This window comes from Parasteatoda tepidariorum, chromosome 9 (genome assembly GCF_982258835.1).
Source record: "Parasteatoda tepidariorum strain Cologne lab strain chromosome 9, Ptep-v5.0, whole genome shotgun sequence".
Taxonomy (NCBI): domain Eukaryota; kingdom Metazoa; phylum Arthropoda; class Arachnida; order Araneae; family Theridiidae; genus Parasteatoda; species Parasteatoda tepidariorum.
In genome coordinates, this window is record NC_141763.1 from 34,074,667 (window position 1) to 34,091,274 (window position 16,608).

General features: G+C 30.1%; 1 protein-coding gene across 2 annotated transcripts; it reads left to right on the plus strand.

The window, feature by feature from the left end:
- Positions 1-1,093: 1,093 nt before the first annotated feature.
- Positions 1,094-15,038, plus strand: LOC107448772 (uncharacterized). Of its 2 annotated transcripts, XM_043045567.3 has the most exons (3): positions 1,094-1,251; positions 9,334-11,881; positions 13,075-15,038. In XM_043045567.3, exon 3 carries the CDS (start codon positions 13,396-13,398, stop codon positions 14,614-14,616), a length of 1,221 nt encoding a protein of 406 aa, XP_042901501.2. In that variant the 5' UTR covers positions 1,094-1,251; positions 9,334-11,881; positions 13,075-13,395; the 3' UTR covers positions 14,617-15,038. The 2 variants fall into 2 exon arrangements, with proteins under 2 accessions (XP_042901501.2, XP_087007385.1); XM_087151259.1 differs by lacking the exon at positions 9,334-11,881 and having other exon boundaries at positions 1,116-1,251; positions 13,340-15,038.
- The last annotated feature ends 1,570 nt before the right edge of the window (positions 15,039-16,608 follow it).

Genomic DNA, 16,608 nt, shown 5'->3' on the forward strand with positions numbered 1-16,608 from the left:
AAAAATGAATTTTACGAATGATGCACCGAAGTGCTAGTACTTCATACCGTATTTTGATTCGGAATTTTTTATAGAACGGAAAATTTAACTTATTAAATTCTCTGTCTAAATCAAATAGTATTTTAATATTTTTTCTTTAACTATAAGCAAAACTGTACCAAGACAACATTTGCTATTAAAATAGTGAATACAGAATTATAAAACATTATCTTTTAAGTAAAAAATATTAAACGAGTTTTTATGTTAACCAAAAATTAGACAATTGTAAAAAAACAAAACTGTGAATGAACTTGTAATTGTAACTGAGTAAAATACTAGGTACAGTTGTTATGCTAATAAAATTGTAAAATACATGGGTTGAACCATGTTTGGGTTGATACAATAAAAATGTTTGGAGTTTTCATACAATTTTGTCACTAAATTTATCACTGAAAAATTCAACTAAAAACTCCTATTTATCAATAAAAATTTCTATTTATCACCAAAAAATTCAATTAAGAAATTCTATTTATCACTAAAAAATTCTATTTATCACTAAAAGATTCAAATGCTTGTTATATCGTCTATATACTTAAAAAACAAGCAATCTGCGTAGTGTTTGCAAATTGTGCTAAATGTATGAGTACTTTTCGATTAGCCGGTTGGAAGTGAAAAGTCACCAAAAGAAGCAAAACCCTGCCAACTTTTTCTAATATTTTTTATTTTATTTATTTACTAAACACATAAAACTTAAGTGAAATAAAAAAATTAAATGAAAGAGATTAAATGAAATAAAAAAAATTAAATGAAATAAAATATATATATAAAAAATTAAAATTAATAGTTATATTCCCTTCAGCCCAGCTAACCGAAAAGTACCAGATATGTTGATTCAGCTTAATTTTCACAGAATTAATCTCTGCTTGACTGCATTGAATTCACAGACAAATATGAATTTTTGAAGATAATTCTGCTGATTGACTGACTCTGTAAATTCTACTGTCAGGGTCATGTTTGTAGATATATATATTTCTACAAACATGACCCCTCCTTATATATTTCTAATCTTTTTACTGTTACGATAACTAGGTATTTTTATTTGAAAAACGAATGGCTGAAATAGAAATAATTTATCAGTCAGGCGGTTAAACTGATAACAAAAGATAAAAATAAAACAAATAAGGGACAATGAAGTTGTGATAAGTAACGACGTTAACTACACTTTGTTAAGTAACTCTGTTCTGTTGCTGAATTTTAAACTTTAACTTAAAGGTAAGTCAGATGTAACATTTCACTTTTTGTCCTACAAAGAAATATTTTAATATTTATGTATGGTATAAAAACGTAATGACATAAAACCATTTTATACTGTGGTCTGCACATTCTTATTGGCTAGAAATCACATGGTATGATCCAGTTTCTACCACCAAGAACTAGACTTCTCTGGTTGTCATTAGCATAAATTTAATTAAAGTCCTACAGGAATTGCTTATCTGTAAAATATTGGTTTAACCTTAATTTACCTTTAATATTTATTTATCATCATTTCTTAATAATCTCTGCTATTATTACTGTCTTTTTTATTATTATTTCTGATTAAGAACTTAAACTGAAATCGGTGTTTCTGTATTACAAAGTAATACTGTGAAATTATGTAGCATTTTATGATTTAAATCAAAATCTAAATGTATTTACATGTCTTATAATTACTAAACAGTAATTACGTTTTAGTTAATTTTATTATAGGCTTTGCGTAAAACTGCAGTGAGCCAAAACTTGCAATCAAATTAAAGAATATAGAATTGTGAAACATTATTAGAAATTACCTTTTCGAGTTATTAGTAATTAATTTTTTTCACGAAAAACATTTAACGAGTTTTTTAAGCAATCAAAAGTTAAATTTTAAAAAAAGAATTTAATATACGAAATCGTATATAAAGTTGCAGTGGTAAGGGAACAAAATTGTTTGGTTAAAATTTTATCTGATTAGAATCGAGAACTAAAACTGCGTTTATGCAATAATACATTTTGATAACTTTCAGTTGAATTCTTTTTAAGTAATCGCAGTAATCGGCGGTTTAGCAGCAAGAAGCACGAAATGATTAGAACAATCGTAAAAGTCAATCAACGAAGTGATCAGGAGAAAAGATATTGTAACTAGACGAGATCATTAAGATTTTGTTTCTTGGTTTATAAAAATATATCTACAAAAATTTAACGTCAAGATATAAAAAAAAATATTGGAGCAATGGACGATGCGATCAGGTTAAAAATATTGTAAACAGACGAGATCATTAAGATTTTGTCTCTTTGTTTATAAAAATATATCTTTACTTTATATAAAAATATATTTTTTACTTTCGAACTTCATATTATTCATTTCATTTTATTTTAAAAACATTGTTTACTACAGTGTTTAAAACGTTGCTGTACTTGTCAAGGACATTGTTCTTTACATTGTTAAATATATAGTTCCCTGCAATTTTTCCTACCTCGTAATATTGTTTCAAATGCATTGCTTACGTTTATAAACTTACATTTTATATTAATGGTGCAAATATATTGTTTAAATTTAAATACATACGTAATACTGTTTCAAAATTAGATTTTTAAAAAATATGCAAATTTCCTTTTTACTATAGAAATTCATATAAAAAAATAGTGCGTAGAGTTCCTCCGCGCGGAAGAAGTTAAACTTCGCAACCTGCGACGTTAATTGTAGAAGAATCAGCAGTCGTAGAAGGATCACTAGTTCTATTCAACGACTCTTTTTCCTGCTCCGCTCGCTTCCGTGCTCTGTAATCACGGTAATATTGTGCATTTTTCCCTCGTGGACCTCTTGAACCAGTGGAAGTGCTTGTGGTTGCCTCATCGTCTCGCCCGGGAAAATTTATTTGTATTAATAATGTATGTGAATGCGTCATAATGTAATTTCAGAAAAGAAACAATCAATTGACATTCACAAGAGACGTACCTTGACCTAACCTTAAATCCGTCGCATTGTCCGTGGGATTGTTTTCTCTCATTTTTTACAATTGTTATCCACTAAATTTGAAAATAAAAAATACTACCCTATTAAATTATATGTGTATCAAAACAAACCAAAAAAAATATTTATAGAAAAACAATACTTTTATGACTTTTATTATTTTTATGCTAGTGAGAACTAAAAAAATATGGAAATGAATGAGGGAAAACTGGATCCTACCACGTGATTTCCCGGCCAATAAAAATGTAGCGTTAAACGCTTAACGCAACCTTGTTGGGAAGTCGCATAAGAAGTATAACTTCAAAAAACTACTTTAAAACATTGTTTACAACATTATTTAATGCACTGCTTAACTTGTTAAGTGCATTGTTTCCTACATTGTTTAGTATTTTGTTCCCTAAATTGTTTCCAGCAAATTTTCCTACATCGTATAACATGTATTAAATGCTTTGCTTAATTTTACTCTCAATGCTTTGAAAACATTGTTTAAATTTAAATACATGCGTCATATTAAGGAGCAATTTTTTCAAAGATATTCGAATTTCCTTTTAGTTTAAAATTTTACAATTTACATTGTTTACATTTAAATACATACAATTAATTACAATGATTTAAATTTCCTGTCTACTACACTGATAAATACATTACTTGTATATACTTTTCATTTGTACACGTAACACATTGCTTTTAATATTTATTTACTAAAATGTCCATAACATTTTCAAATACGTTGTTTACATTAAAATTTATACGGTTGAATACATGCGTATTATTTTAAGCAATTAATTTGAAAAGTTTGTGCAAATTCGGTGGGCGAAACGGCGAAAAACTTTTCTATACTATAGTTTTTATCTCATTCCGTAGAAGTTGAAAATACTGGAGATCCAACTGAAATTAAATTCGAGATTTTATTTCTCTGTGTTTACTGGTTAAAGTGCCACCAGACGTTTTACGGAGACTGCTAATTAGGGATTTTAATGGTTTATTACTATGTTTATTACAATGTATTCGTAAAGAAATAGATATTTCAAAATTATTAAAAAAAAGAAAAACGGTTTTTGAAAAACAATAAGTTTATAAATATACAAATAAGAATAGAGATTTTATCTTTTGTCAAACAATGATTGTTGAACTGATGATGTTGAACTTTTTTGTATCCGGGTTATCCTTGGGCGATTAAACTAAGTGCTTGCTTTTAGTTTAAACTTTCTATAATATTTTTCGAAGAACATTTTGGAATAAGATAACATGGCATATTTAATAATTAATGGGGAAAATTTTTTACTCAAATTGCTAGTTTAATGTGTATTATGTTAAAAAAAAAAAAAGTCAGTTTATAGCAGAAATTCCTTATTAAAGCTATTGAACTGTGGCTACCGTAAAGATTAATAGCGCCATCTATCGCAATGGAGAAAAATTTGTGCAATTTATAAAAGCCCATCGAATGGAAGATGGAATTTTAAGAAGACGCTATACCACGTGAGAAACTTTGCTCTGCAAATTTTGTTTTTACTTTCATTGGTATTTTAAATTTCAAATTTAGGTGAGCCTAGAGTAAACCATGAAAATTCAAAAGCTAAATTTATTTTTTCACAAATCAAAATACAAACAAAATATTGCAGAAGTGGATTATTTATTGCGTCGTGGATAGGAAATTCAGATCTGTTTGCATTTTGATATTTTGAAGAAGAAAAAAAAATGCTAGCATTTAAATGCTTCATGGTTCCCTACGAGGTTAACCAGAACTCACTTTTCTCTGTTTCCCAATGAAGGTAAAACGGAATTTACCATGAAAAATTTCACCCACGGTATAATGACTTCTTAAAATTATACATCCACAATATCATCCAAGAAGTTAAATTTCTTTTCTTTAGAGGGATTTTGCAATTATAGAAGTAGCTGGACATTTGAGGAGCAGTGTCTGGTAAGTATAGTGGATGAGACAGAACATCTCGGTCAAACTCTGACAACTTTTATCGAGCTCTCAAAGACAGAGGAGACTGTTAATTTCCTTGATGAAATATAACCTTTTTTGATTTGTTTCCAAGTGGCGCATTTTATTCGTCGATTTGGGAACATAACACTTCTGAATTCCGTCTTTTAGAATATGTATACATGAATTAGGCCGATTATCCCGACATAGCAAGACTTATCCATATGCAACCTAACAAAAATTGGTATGAATTATCCGTATAACCTAAAATATTAAAGGAGGAAAATAGGATAAGCGCAAATAGCATGTCTTTAAAATAAATTTTGAGCATTTTTTTGGGGGAGGGGGGGGGTTACGACTAATATTGTTCAACTCCGTAGCCAGGGGTCTGTTTAGAAGAAATTTGGGTCCGTTAACGGACACTTCACAAAATATCTTTTCATAAAAACGGACCCTTCACAAAATATTATAAATTAGAAACGGACCCTTCACAAAATATTATAACTTAAAAACGGACCCTTCACAATTTGTTTATCATCATTATTGTTTTGTTAATCGAATAAACCCTTTCCAGGAAGGGGGGGGGAGAAAGACAGATGTAAACGAACTCAATTTTGTCTTCGGCAGACGCTTCTTCCTTTATTCGTCCGAAATGAATATCTTACGTTCAGCAGTATAGGCTAAATACCAAATATTTATATGTTGCATCGCTAATTTAGCAGCTGCAATTGCTGTTTATTTTTTAGAATTTAATTTTTTTAAATATAATTTTACAGTGTTGAGCGTAATCTTGTATCTCTTTACAATTTAAAAACTCCTTGAAAAAGTGTTTTGGCAATAACTGATCCTATTTGCACAAATTCACAAAAGCGGACCCTGGTTGAAAGAATGTGACTTAACGTTTATTTTATATTCACAAATTACGAGTAATTTTTTCACAATTTTACAAAAACGGACCTTTCACAAAATGTCTGGACAGACCCCCGGTAGCCTTGTAATTTTGAACCCAATCCAGAAGACAAGGAAACTCCTGGATCAAGTATGGAGAGACATTTGCCTTCGTGGAGGACGTTTTTGATGGAACTAACCCAAATTTCCGTTACATGGTGAGGAAAACCACGTATCTCCCATGGTTAGACTGACGTAAAAGGGACTCTAATCCATGATCCGTCTACCACTGATGATATTTGACGTTAGCACTGCTGTCGGTGCAAGCCGGGTGCGGATTTCGAATCAACCAGCCAACCCCGGGATTCGAACCCGGTTCACCTTATTGGGTGCTACCGCTCTATCCCTTGAGCCTCCATGGCTCTGCGTATTGTATATTTACTAACATTTATTTTTGAAAAAAAAGTGAAACAAGTGAAGAGTGTGGCTCCCCCCGTTCTTGATTTTACTTGAAAAAAAGTAAAACAAAAGAAGAAAGTGGAACACATTTAACTATTTTTTTGAGAAAACTAAAACAATTTAAAATAGTGTTACTTTTTCTTTTAATTTCTCCTTTTTCTAATGTGATTTTCTTATGCCGCACATCTAATCATTTTCACTTTGAAAATTAAAAGCATAGTATGGCTAGCAAGAAATTAAATTAAAATATTAAATTGGAAAGATATAAGCCAGGCAACAATATTTACCTTTGCAACATTTAAGTCTTTGGATTTAACTCTTGAATTCAAGTCTGTAGTATTTTTGACTTTCAGTTTCAATGGCTTCAATGGCGAATGTACACTTATAATGGAGTCATGGTAGTGGTTTGCAACAGAGGTGTTTAATAATTAAAAATCTTTTCAAGTTCCTTTCAATATTTCAGACGAATAAAAAAATATTCCTAAATTATTATCGATTTAAATTCCTTAAAGTTAAAAACAAGGAAGAGATTAAACTAATAAATTTCATTTTGCCGGTATTTAGCATATTTTAATTTTTTTCTTCTTATGAGTGAAATTTAGAGAAGTATTACTACTGTAATTTAATTTCTTCTCCCTCAAAAATTGACCCCCTGCGACGCCCATGTTTAGTAAAACAATTCTAGTTAATCATATGAGTAACTGCGATTGACAAAATCTAAAGCAGCATCTTTGCCCCTCTTAAGTAAGTTGAATTTAGTTTATTATGGCTAAAAAAAGGAGGGAATTTTATATAAGACTTTTATTTTATATTCCCTATCGAATTTCTATATTAATCAGTGTTTAACTAAACACGGAACCCACCCAAGGTACGATCAAGATTCCACAATAAAACGGATCAGTGCCAAATGTGTAGTTGGCTAGACCAGTGTTCCGTGGATCAAATGGTACCGGTCCGCCCATTTCATTGAAACTGAATTTAAATTCCTAGGTTTATACCCCAAATTAAAAATATCTGTGTTCTAATAAAATTTCATTTATTTAAAAAAAGTGGACCCCGAAGGTGGTGGCATAAATTTTTTAATGTTTGTAATGTATCATTGTCTCCGATTACCCCCTGATGGAACCGTCTCATTGCAAAGAAACAAGCTCAGGGTTCTCATTGATTTAACATTCTAGTAAGTTAAAATGTTAAATCACTTTATACTTAATTTTTGGTATAACTGTATTTTATTTTGAAGGCATGTTTAAATACAATTAAATTAAATTAGTAATACGAAATAATTAACGTCCCCCCCCCCAGTGGGCCGCGGTAAAATTATCAAACGTTGACAGGTCCGCGGTGATGAAAAGGTTGGGGAACACTGGTCTAGACGATCTTGAACATATATTACTTACCTGTCCGAAATTTCGGGACATAAGGTAATCTATACTTTCCATCAAATCTGACCATCAGAAATTATGGACAGTCCCACGGATAAGTAAGCGAATAGAACATATAATTAAAAAACATTTTGAAAACAATCTTCCAGAACTAGCGGACGATTGAGCATACAGGGGTTACAGTATACTTGTAAATTAAGTGTTTCGATTGAACTCATCTTTCCATCTGTAAATGTTCACCACCCACAATATTTTCAGTTTTATGTTCTCAAATGTTTTCAATTCATCATGTTAATAATAATGTTTGTAATCAACCAGTATACTGCCTGGATGCTCCCTGGCGGGGGCGGGGCAGGATTGAGTAATAAAAATATAAGTGATAATATACACTGAGTGGCCAAATTATTATGACCACCCCTTCAGTCGTCTGCTTCCATACCCTATACGGCGCAATGTGCGTCGAACAGTACGTTCAGAGACGTTCACAGTTGCTCCTTGATTAAGATCACTTGCAATTTGTCACACTGTTGCTCTCCTGATGCGCTGCACAACCCTGACCAGCCTTCTCTCTGATCGAGCATTCAGTACCCTGTGACGACCACAAGTCTGACGTTGAGATCCGGATTTTTGCTTGATTGTCCATTCTTTGTACACATTAACAACTGCTGCTCTAGAACACTCCACAAGTGCGGCCGTTTTGCTGATGCTCGTTCCGACGTATCTCGCACCCACAATCATTCCACGTTGAAATTCAGTTAAATCACTTTTTTTTCCCCATATCTGAGCAAGCAACACAGTATAACTGATTACTCACTTGTCCAGCATTCCCGTGTTATGGTTATCTTGCCCTCTAGCGGCAACGCTGTGACGCAATAACTCATTTGCATAAAACTCTGAGGTGGTCATAATAATTTGGCCACTCAGTGTATATTTGGTTTTTGAAAGCTTCGATGAAGAACGTAAATAAGGAATTAAAGGAATTCTATTCTTTGGCCAAAGGATTTTGAAAAACATCTTTAAATGTTTTTCAAAATCCTTTGACCAAAGAATAAAATATAAAAAAAAAAATTAAAATTATAAATGAAGCATCAGTTTAAATGCCTTAAACTCAATGCAAAGCTTTTATTTTAAGCTATATACCATCTGGTCGTAAACAACTAGAACATTATGTGACATATAGATATTACTCTACAAATATTTTTTTAAAATACTTTCTCAATATGACTAGGACATTTTGTGACATATGAGTGTTAGTCTACCAATACTCTAAAAACACTTTTTCAGCATGTGCACGACATTTTATGATGTGCTGGTTTAAATCAACGAACATTTTTAAAATACTGAGCGAACATAATTACAGAATTCGGTACTAAATTAGTATTAATGAAATAATGTTTTAAAAATACTTTTAGAGCGTAACTATAAGATTTTGAGACGTATAGCTATTTACTAATATTTTTAAAATACTTTTACTACATAACAAGAAAATTTGGTGTTTGATAAATATTTGTCAACTAATAAATTTAAAAAACTTTTGCAACATAATTAAGGCATTTCGATTTATGTGAGAAAAAGCAATTTAATTTAATTTTTCACTTCTTTGTCTTCTACACTTACAAAACTATAGCCTTCATAATTGTCAAATTCGTTAAGTTAAGCATTGATAACTTAAAACTTTTAAGATTTTTTTTATTTACTTTCAGCGGGAAGAAAAAGGATTTGGCACATTTCTGAAAATTTCTGTATTTGAAGCAATTGGATGAATATTTCATCATGGAATCACAGTTTATCAACTATGTTGTGCTACCAATACAAACGCTAAAAAATGTAGCCATTGTGCAGATAGTTACCAGCTTGTTAGCTCAACCGGATATTGAAATGGAACTAAAGAAAATGGTGAAGGAAGTGCAGGACACGGAACGTATGCAACATGTCGTGGGTTATTATAATTTTAGTGAAATAGGAAACATCATACTTCATAAACTAACTTTATTATGCATTCCCAAAAAATTGCACCAAGAAATCTTAGATTTCGTCAAACCCATTGGGATGCATATGATAAGGTGTTTCGATTTAAGAAAATGGGAACACTATTATTTATACAATTCGATATCTAAAAAAACGTTCCATTGGACATCTTGGGGAACTATTGATAAAATCAAAACATTAGAACAAGCTGTATTCGATAACAGTTCTGAAATCGATTCGGAAAGTCAAGAGACATTGTTTGAATTTGCATGCCATTACTGTCTTGAAAATTGCATTTTCGAACTTTGGAATAGAATGACGAAGAACCAGAAAGAGAAGCTTTGCTCGGAAGGTACAACAACTTTCAAACTTTCCAGACTGTATCTGGATTCTAATTTAATTTCTTATTGGGTTTCGCTTTTGGAAAACAAACTATCCAGCTTTTGCGAAAGTCGCGAATTCGGTCGAAGGAAACACAGCATCCCTTTTAATATGTTAATGCTAGCTATTTCTAGTAAGAGCTTTCTCGCTGTTAAATACTTTTGGAATAAGTTAGAGAGAAAAAAAAGAAAGGACTATTACATATTATATTGGCTGGATGTAGGGGTGAAAGAATATCGCAGAGGAGAATGGCATGGGAGTGGTTATATAAGATGGTACGATTGCCAAGTTCCGAATGAATGCACAGACATCGTTCTGTTTTTGATGTCACAGTTAAGTGACCAAAAGCAGCAGAAAAAAGCAATTAATTCCTATTCCCAAATAATTTTAAAATCCCTGTTCAACCACTGGCCATACAGTGTGTATTTCTTACCTACAATCAATCAAATGTGGGACTATATTGGGGAGAATCTTCACAAGGAGATGATAATTACCATAGTAACAGATGCAGAAAATACGTCTAGAGATTTGCTTAGAGAATTGTGGGACATTACTCCTGAAAATATTAAAGACCGGTTCATTAGGTCCTGTACCAATAGGCCAGACCTTCTTGATATGTTGACCTAGGATAATCACGACAAATACATTAGTATCTACGTTAAATGTATCCTGCTAATGAACGTACTGAAATATATTTGAACATGCATTTTGTTTTAATTGAAATGATGAATTTTTTTTGTCTGTATGCTATTTATTTGTAAATGATTAAAACATAGTGCGAAATTTTCACTTGCCAGCTCTCTATTTGTGATCAAATATTCAAGGCTGGAGATTAAGTTGCATTTTTTAAAATGTTTTAAATTAAACTATAAACACTTAGATTATCTTGCTCAATAAAGCAGAAAAGTTTTGGTATCGCTTGCATTTTGTAATTTTATGCTCATTTGGCTAAAAATGTTGGGTTTTTCAATTTTCACCTCCGAAACGATTATTTCTAGAAGCATTTAAAACATAAGACAACTCTAACAATAAGACAATTTCAACATTTTCTTATCGTTTCGGTCACTAAAAGTCTCTTCATACTACAACTGTTAAAAATTTTTAATATTTTTCATTTTAAAAAGTGGCGAAATAAAGTCTTAATACTGCCAGCATCTTTAAAACTGAAATTTCATGCCCAGGATTAAAATATTTGTAGTAAATTGATTGAGAAAATTATTTGTTTTGTAAATTTTTACAAACAAGTTTAAAAAAAAGATTTCTTTCATTATATACTTTGAATAAATGATTTTTTTTAATAAATCTTTTATTCCCAGAATTTGCATTAACAATCAGAGCCCGGGTTAAGGATTTCAAATTATTCGATACTAAATTAGCCAAATATCAAAAGTAGTCGCCAGTTTCCGGAAGGCTTCGCCAAATGTAAATCTCAACAATTTTTGACGATAAATGTTTTTCTTATAGAAAACTATTTTACTTTAGTTTGTTTCAGGTTTATATTATTGGGACCCTATTCTAATTGGTTATGCGCCGCATTTACCGAAAATTACTGCAATCGAAGAAAAAATACTGATTTGCTTAGAAAAATTCATTTTGACGTAATTTTGAGGATCGAGTTAAAGATATATTTTTCTTTGCACCGGAAAAAATTATTCGCCAATACTTTTGCCAAAACACAATTTTATTCGCAAAATTTACGATTTTATTGCATTTGGAGAGGTGGCAAATGCTTATCGTGGGCCCTGACAATATAATCTATTGCTGCTGTTTAATGTAAATTTGTTAAATCAGTTCAAAATAAGGAACAAGTGAATTAAAAATTTTTTTTACTTCAAACAGGGTGAGAAAAATTCTAGTATTGATAAAAAAAAATCACAGAGCTGTTATGAATTCCTTAGAGATGTAGAATTTGTTAAAATTCTACATCACTTTGTGATCATCTGCACAGTGGATTCTTTGACAAATATTCTTCTAAACACCAGAGATAGTTCTCTTGTAAAACAAAATTTATAACGGATAATAAATAATTTTGGAATATTTTTATTGAAAATATTTAACAGGGGAAAGAACAATTTTTCCTCTCTAATTTAGTACCTGTCGTCTTCAAAGCAAAAAGGTGAATCATTCTTCATAATATAAATTTTTAAACTCCTTGTCAAAAAATACATTAAAAAAATTTACATACAGGGTTCGCAAATCAGTATTTATATGACAAAAATATCAAAAATGTCTGCGAGTTCTCACGAATCATTAACGAGGAAAGCGATATTAAAAAAACGTTAAAACCTGTTTGATTGCTGAAATTGCCAAGATGAGAAAGGTACGAAACACCGTTAAATTTAATTCATTAATCAAACTGCTTATATATATATATATATATATATATATATATATATATATATATATATATATATATATTCTGTCTACTTTAATAGTAATTAGACAAATAGCGTATTGTCGTAAAGAATTACGATATTTTGTGAAGTGTATTACTTAACTAATTTTTTTTTAAATAGTTTTGCAACATGTCTAGGATTTTTTATGACGTAGAAATATTACGCAACTAATAGTTCTGCAATGTGTCTATGATATTTTGTGACGTGCAATGCAAAAATTACAGTACAAAATACCGGCACAAGGTTTTTATGTGCATTAACCATAAAATACATTTTTACAGTAGAATATTACATGCGCTATCTATTCTTGCAAAAAACACTTGAAAAACTGAGAAATATTATTAATCCCGTATTTTTCAGTAATATTTATTTATTTAGAGTGATTCAGTGGTTTTACGGAAAATTATTAAGGTAAAAATTGCAGAACATTGGATTTTTTTCTTCTGTATCATGTTCTGGTAAAAAAATACGCTTCGCGGTACTCTGAGTACGGCACTTTTTACAGTAATTTGATCTAATTTTTTTTACAGTGTATAAGTGTTTACTAATATTTTAAAAATACTTTTGTATCATAAGTAAGACATTTTGTGACGTAAAAATATTATTAGCTAATATTTTTTAAATACTTTTGTAACTTGAGCTACGGGGGGGGGGTAGAATTCAACAAATATTTTTAAAATACTTTTGCAACATAACTAGGAAATTTAATGCTTACTGAATAATTGTCGACAAATATAGTGAGAAAACTTTCGTAAAATAATTAATTCATTGTGTACAATCTGAAAAAAAACCAGTTTAACATTTTATATAATATGTCATCTACATTTAAAGCATTATAGCTTTGTTAAATCACAAGTTTGATATGTTTTCTGGTTTTAAAATTAAAGTTGGAAATTAATGTTTTAGTAATTTTTGATAATGATTTACATTCTCAAGGTTATTAGTATTATTATTTTTTTTGTAGGAAGAATAAGGATTAGGGACATTGAAAATTTCTGTATTTGAAACAATTGGTTAAACATGGAACCACAGTTCATCAACTATGCTCAATTTATAATTCCATCGCTGGAAAACATGGCCATTGTCCAAATAGTTGTCAGCTTATTAGCTCAGCCTGATGTTAAAATGGAACTAAAGGAAATTTTGAAGAAAGTGCAGGATAAGGAACGTGAACCGTATGTTGCAGGATGTTATAATTTTCGTGTAATAGAAAATATTATTCGAAATAGATTAATATTATTACGCATTCCAAAAAAATTGCACCAAGAAATTTTAGATTTCGTCAAACCCATTGGATTGCAGATGATAAAGTGCTTTGATATGAGAAGATGGGAACACTATTATTTCTATAACTCGATAGATAAAGGAACTTTTCATTGGTCATCTTGGGGAACTATTGATAAAATCAAAACATTAGAACATGCGGTATTTCATGACAATACAGTATCCAGTTACCCAGAAATGTTGTTTGAATTTGCATGCCATTGTTGTTGTGAAAATCTTATTTTTGACCTTTGGAATAGAATGACAAGGAACCAAAAAGAGAAGTTTCGCTCTAAATATACAACTAATTTTAAACTTCCTAGGCGGCGTCTAGATTATAATTTAATTTCTTATTGGGTTTGCATTTTGGAGAATAAACTATCCAGTTTCTGCAAACATCACAAATTCAATCGAAGAAAACACAGTATTTCTTTCTCTATGTTAAAATTAGCTATTTTTAGTAAGAGTTTTCCTGCAGTTAAATACTTTTGGCGAGAATTGGTAAAAGAAGAGAGAACGGATCATGACATATTAGGTTGGCTGGCAAAAGGGGTAAAAGAATACCGAACAGGACTATGGCAGCATAATTGCGTCAGATGGTATGAGAGTCAAATGCCAAGTGAATGCACAGACATCGTTCTGTTTTTGTTGTCACAATTAAGTGACCAAAAGCAGCAGAAAATAGTTTTAAAGACTTATCCCGAAATGATTTTAAAATCACTGTACAACCACTGGCCATATAATCCATATTTTTTGCCAACGATTAATCACTTGTGGGATTATATTGATGCGAATCTTCACATGGGAATAGTAACTATCATTGCAACAGAAGCTATAGAAAGAAATACGTCTAAAGTATTATTTGGAGAATTGTGGAAAAGCACTCCAGAATGTATTAAAGATCGATTCATAAACTCTGGTAGCAACAGATCTAAATCTGAACTTCTTAAATTGGTGAACATGATGAGGGGAAAGTGACAAATACATCGGAATGTTGAATATGCCGTCGATGAATTTTTCAAATCTGGACACAGTTCGAAATGCTTGTTTACGGAAATGGACACTGATCAAAATTCCTGTTTAGACTAAAACGGACACAGCAAAAAATGCGTCATTTCACTTTTCAATCCAAATTTAATGACTAAACCTAACTTAATAACCTAACCTAACTTTAATAACTTAACTTTTCATTAATCATATAAACGCTATTTCTTAAAATATTTCTTAACTTTTTTTAAAAACACCGCATTTCGAGTTGCGTCCAGATTTAAAAACTTTGCAACGACATGCTGCTAATCAGGTTATTGAAATATATTTGATTCACTTGAAAAGATAAAATTATAAAAAAAAAAATTTTGCAAGTCACTTGTTTGAAAATGAATAAAATATTTGTAGCATTAGATTTAGAATTAATTATTTATTGATGGTGAAGCTATTTAATCACAATCTTTATAAACAAGTTGGGGTAAAAAAGAATTTTCATTGTATACTTGAAAAATCTGATTTTTTTTTTTTTTGAAGAAATTGTTTGTGTATTTCCGGAGTTTGTATCAAAAATACACAGCATCGATGCGATTTTTTAAGCAAACTTTGTCAAATCTGTACAAGATAACTAACAAGGAATACTTATTAAAGTTTAGGAGAAATTTTTCCATTCCGTTGCTCAGAAAACATGAAGCAAAATCTCATATATTGACTGATAAAATTAAATAATTTTATTCAGCATTTCTCAATTTGTTTAGCTTTAAAAAGAGTTTGTTAAAATTTTCTTCTAAATCGTGACTTTTTAAAATGCATATTCCTACAAATATGATTTAGAAAAAAGCAAATTCAATTACTTCTGAAATTTTTACCAACAATAGATATTACCTTTCTTTTCAGGTAAAATTTGTTAAATCAATGTTAGATGCCTAACAAAGTTAAACTGTACAATGTTTATGGAAAATATTACTTCAGACCATATATGGCAACGTTACTTTTAAAAAGTAACGAGTAAAAGTACAAGTATTTTTAAAAAAAGTAACGAGTAAAAAGTAAAAAGTTCATATTTTAAAAAGTAACGAGTAAAAAGTACAAGTAAAAGTACAAGTACTCGGCAAAAAAAGTAACGATTTAAAAGTACATTTCTAGGAAATCGAAAATTCAAAGTAACCTAAAATTTTATTGAATAATATTCTTATGTTCTTTAATATTTTTGCAAAATTGTTGTTATTTATTTAATTATTTTTAATTTTGAAAGTTATGGACCTTAATTTATTTTTAAATTCGAAGGAATATTATAATATAATTTTATAATATAATCGTATAATATAATTTTAAAATCAAGTATAGTTTTAATTTCAAACTTTTTATGGATTTGCACGAAAAAGAAATTTTATCTATTGATTTTAATTTTTAGTTTATTATTTTTATTTATTTAAATTACCATTGATTTAAGATTGTTTTACTCTTTAGAGACGCGTTTCAAAAGCACAAACGTAAACAAAGCAAACACAGGGTTTCAGATAGCTTTGTGATCTTTGAGCTAGTAAAAAATAATTGAATGTGCAGTATAAGTTGAAACAGAAGGTATTTAAACACGAAGTTAGCTGTGAATGCATGTATATTGCACATTAATTTTATTAATTAAAAAAAACATAAGCATTTTTTTTCAATTTAATATTTTTTTTTAGAAAGCTTACCGAGTTTTAGAAAAAAAGTAACGATTTCGTTCGATATTTCCGTTACAAATACTTGTACTTTTTCCCTAAACAAGTAACGAAAGTACAAGTAAAAGTACTAAATTTAAAAAGTAACGAAGTACAAGTAAAAGTACGTACTTTTTACTTGTTCCGGCGGTACAAGTAACGAAAGTAAAAGTACTGCCATATATGCTTCAGACAAGGCGGTTGCTTAGCAACCATGGAGGGAAAAAATATGGTGACAAGACTGGAGATTATACACTATATAGCGTGCACTGTTTTTTAAAAT

What these genes read in the sequence shown, in the direction of transcription:
- LOC107448772 (XM_043045567.3), top strand. Translation starts at nt 13,396, where the DNA reads ATGGAACCACAGTTCATCAACTATGCTCAATTTATAATTCCATCGCTG.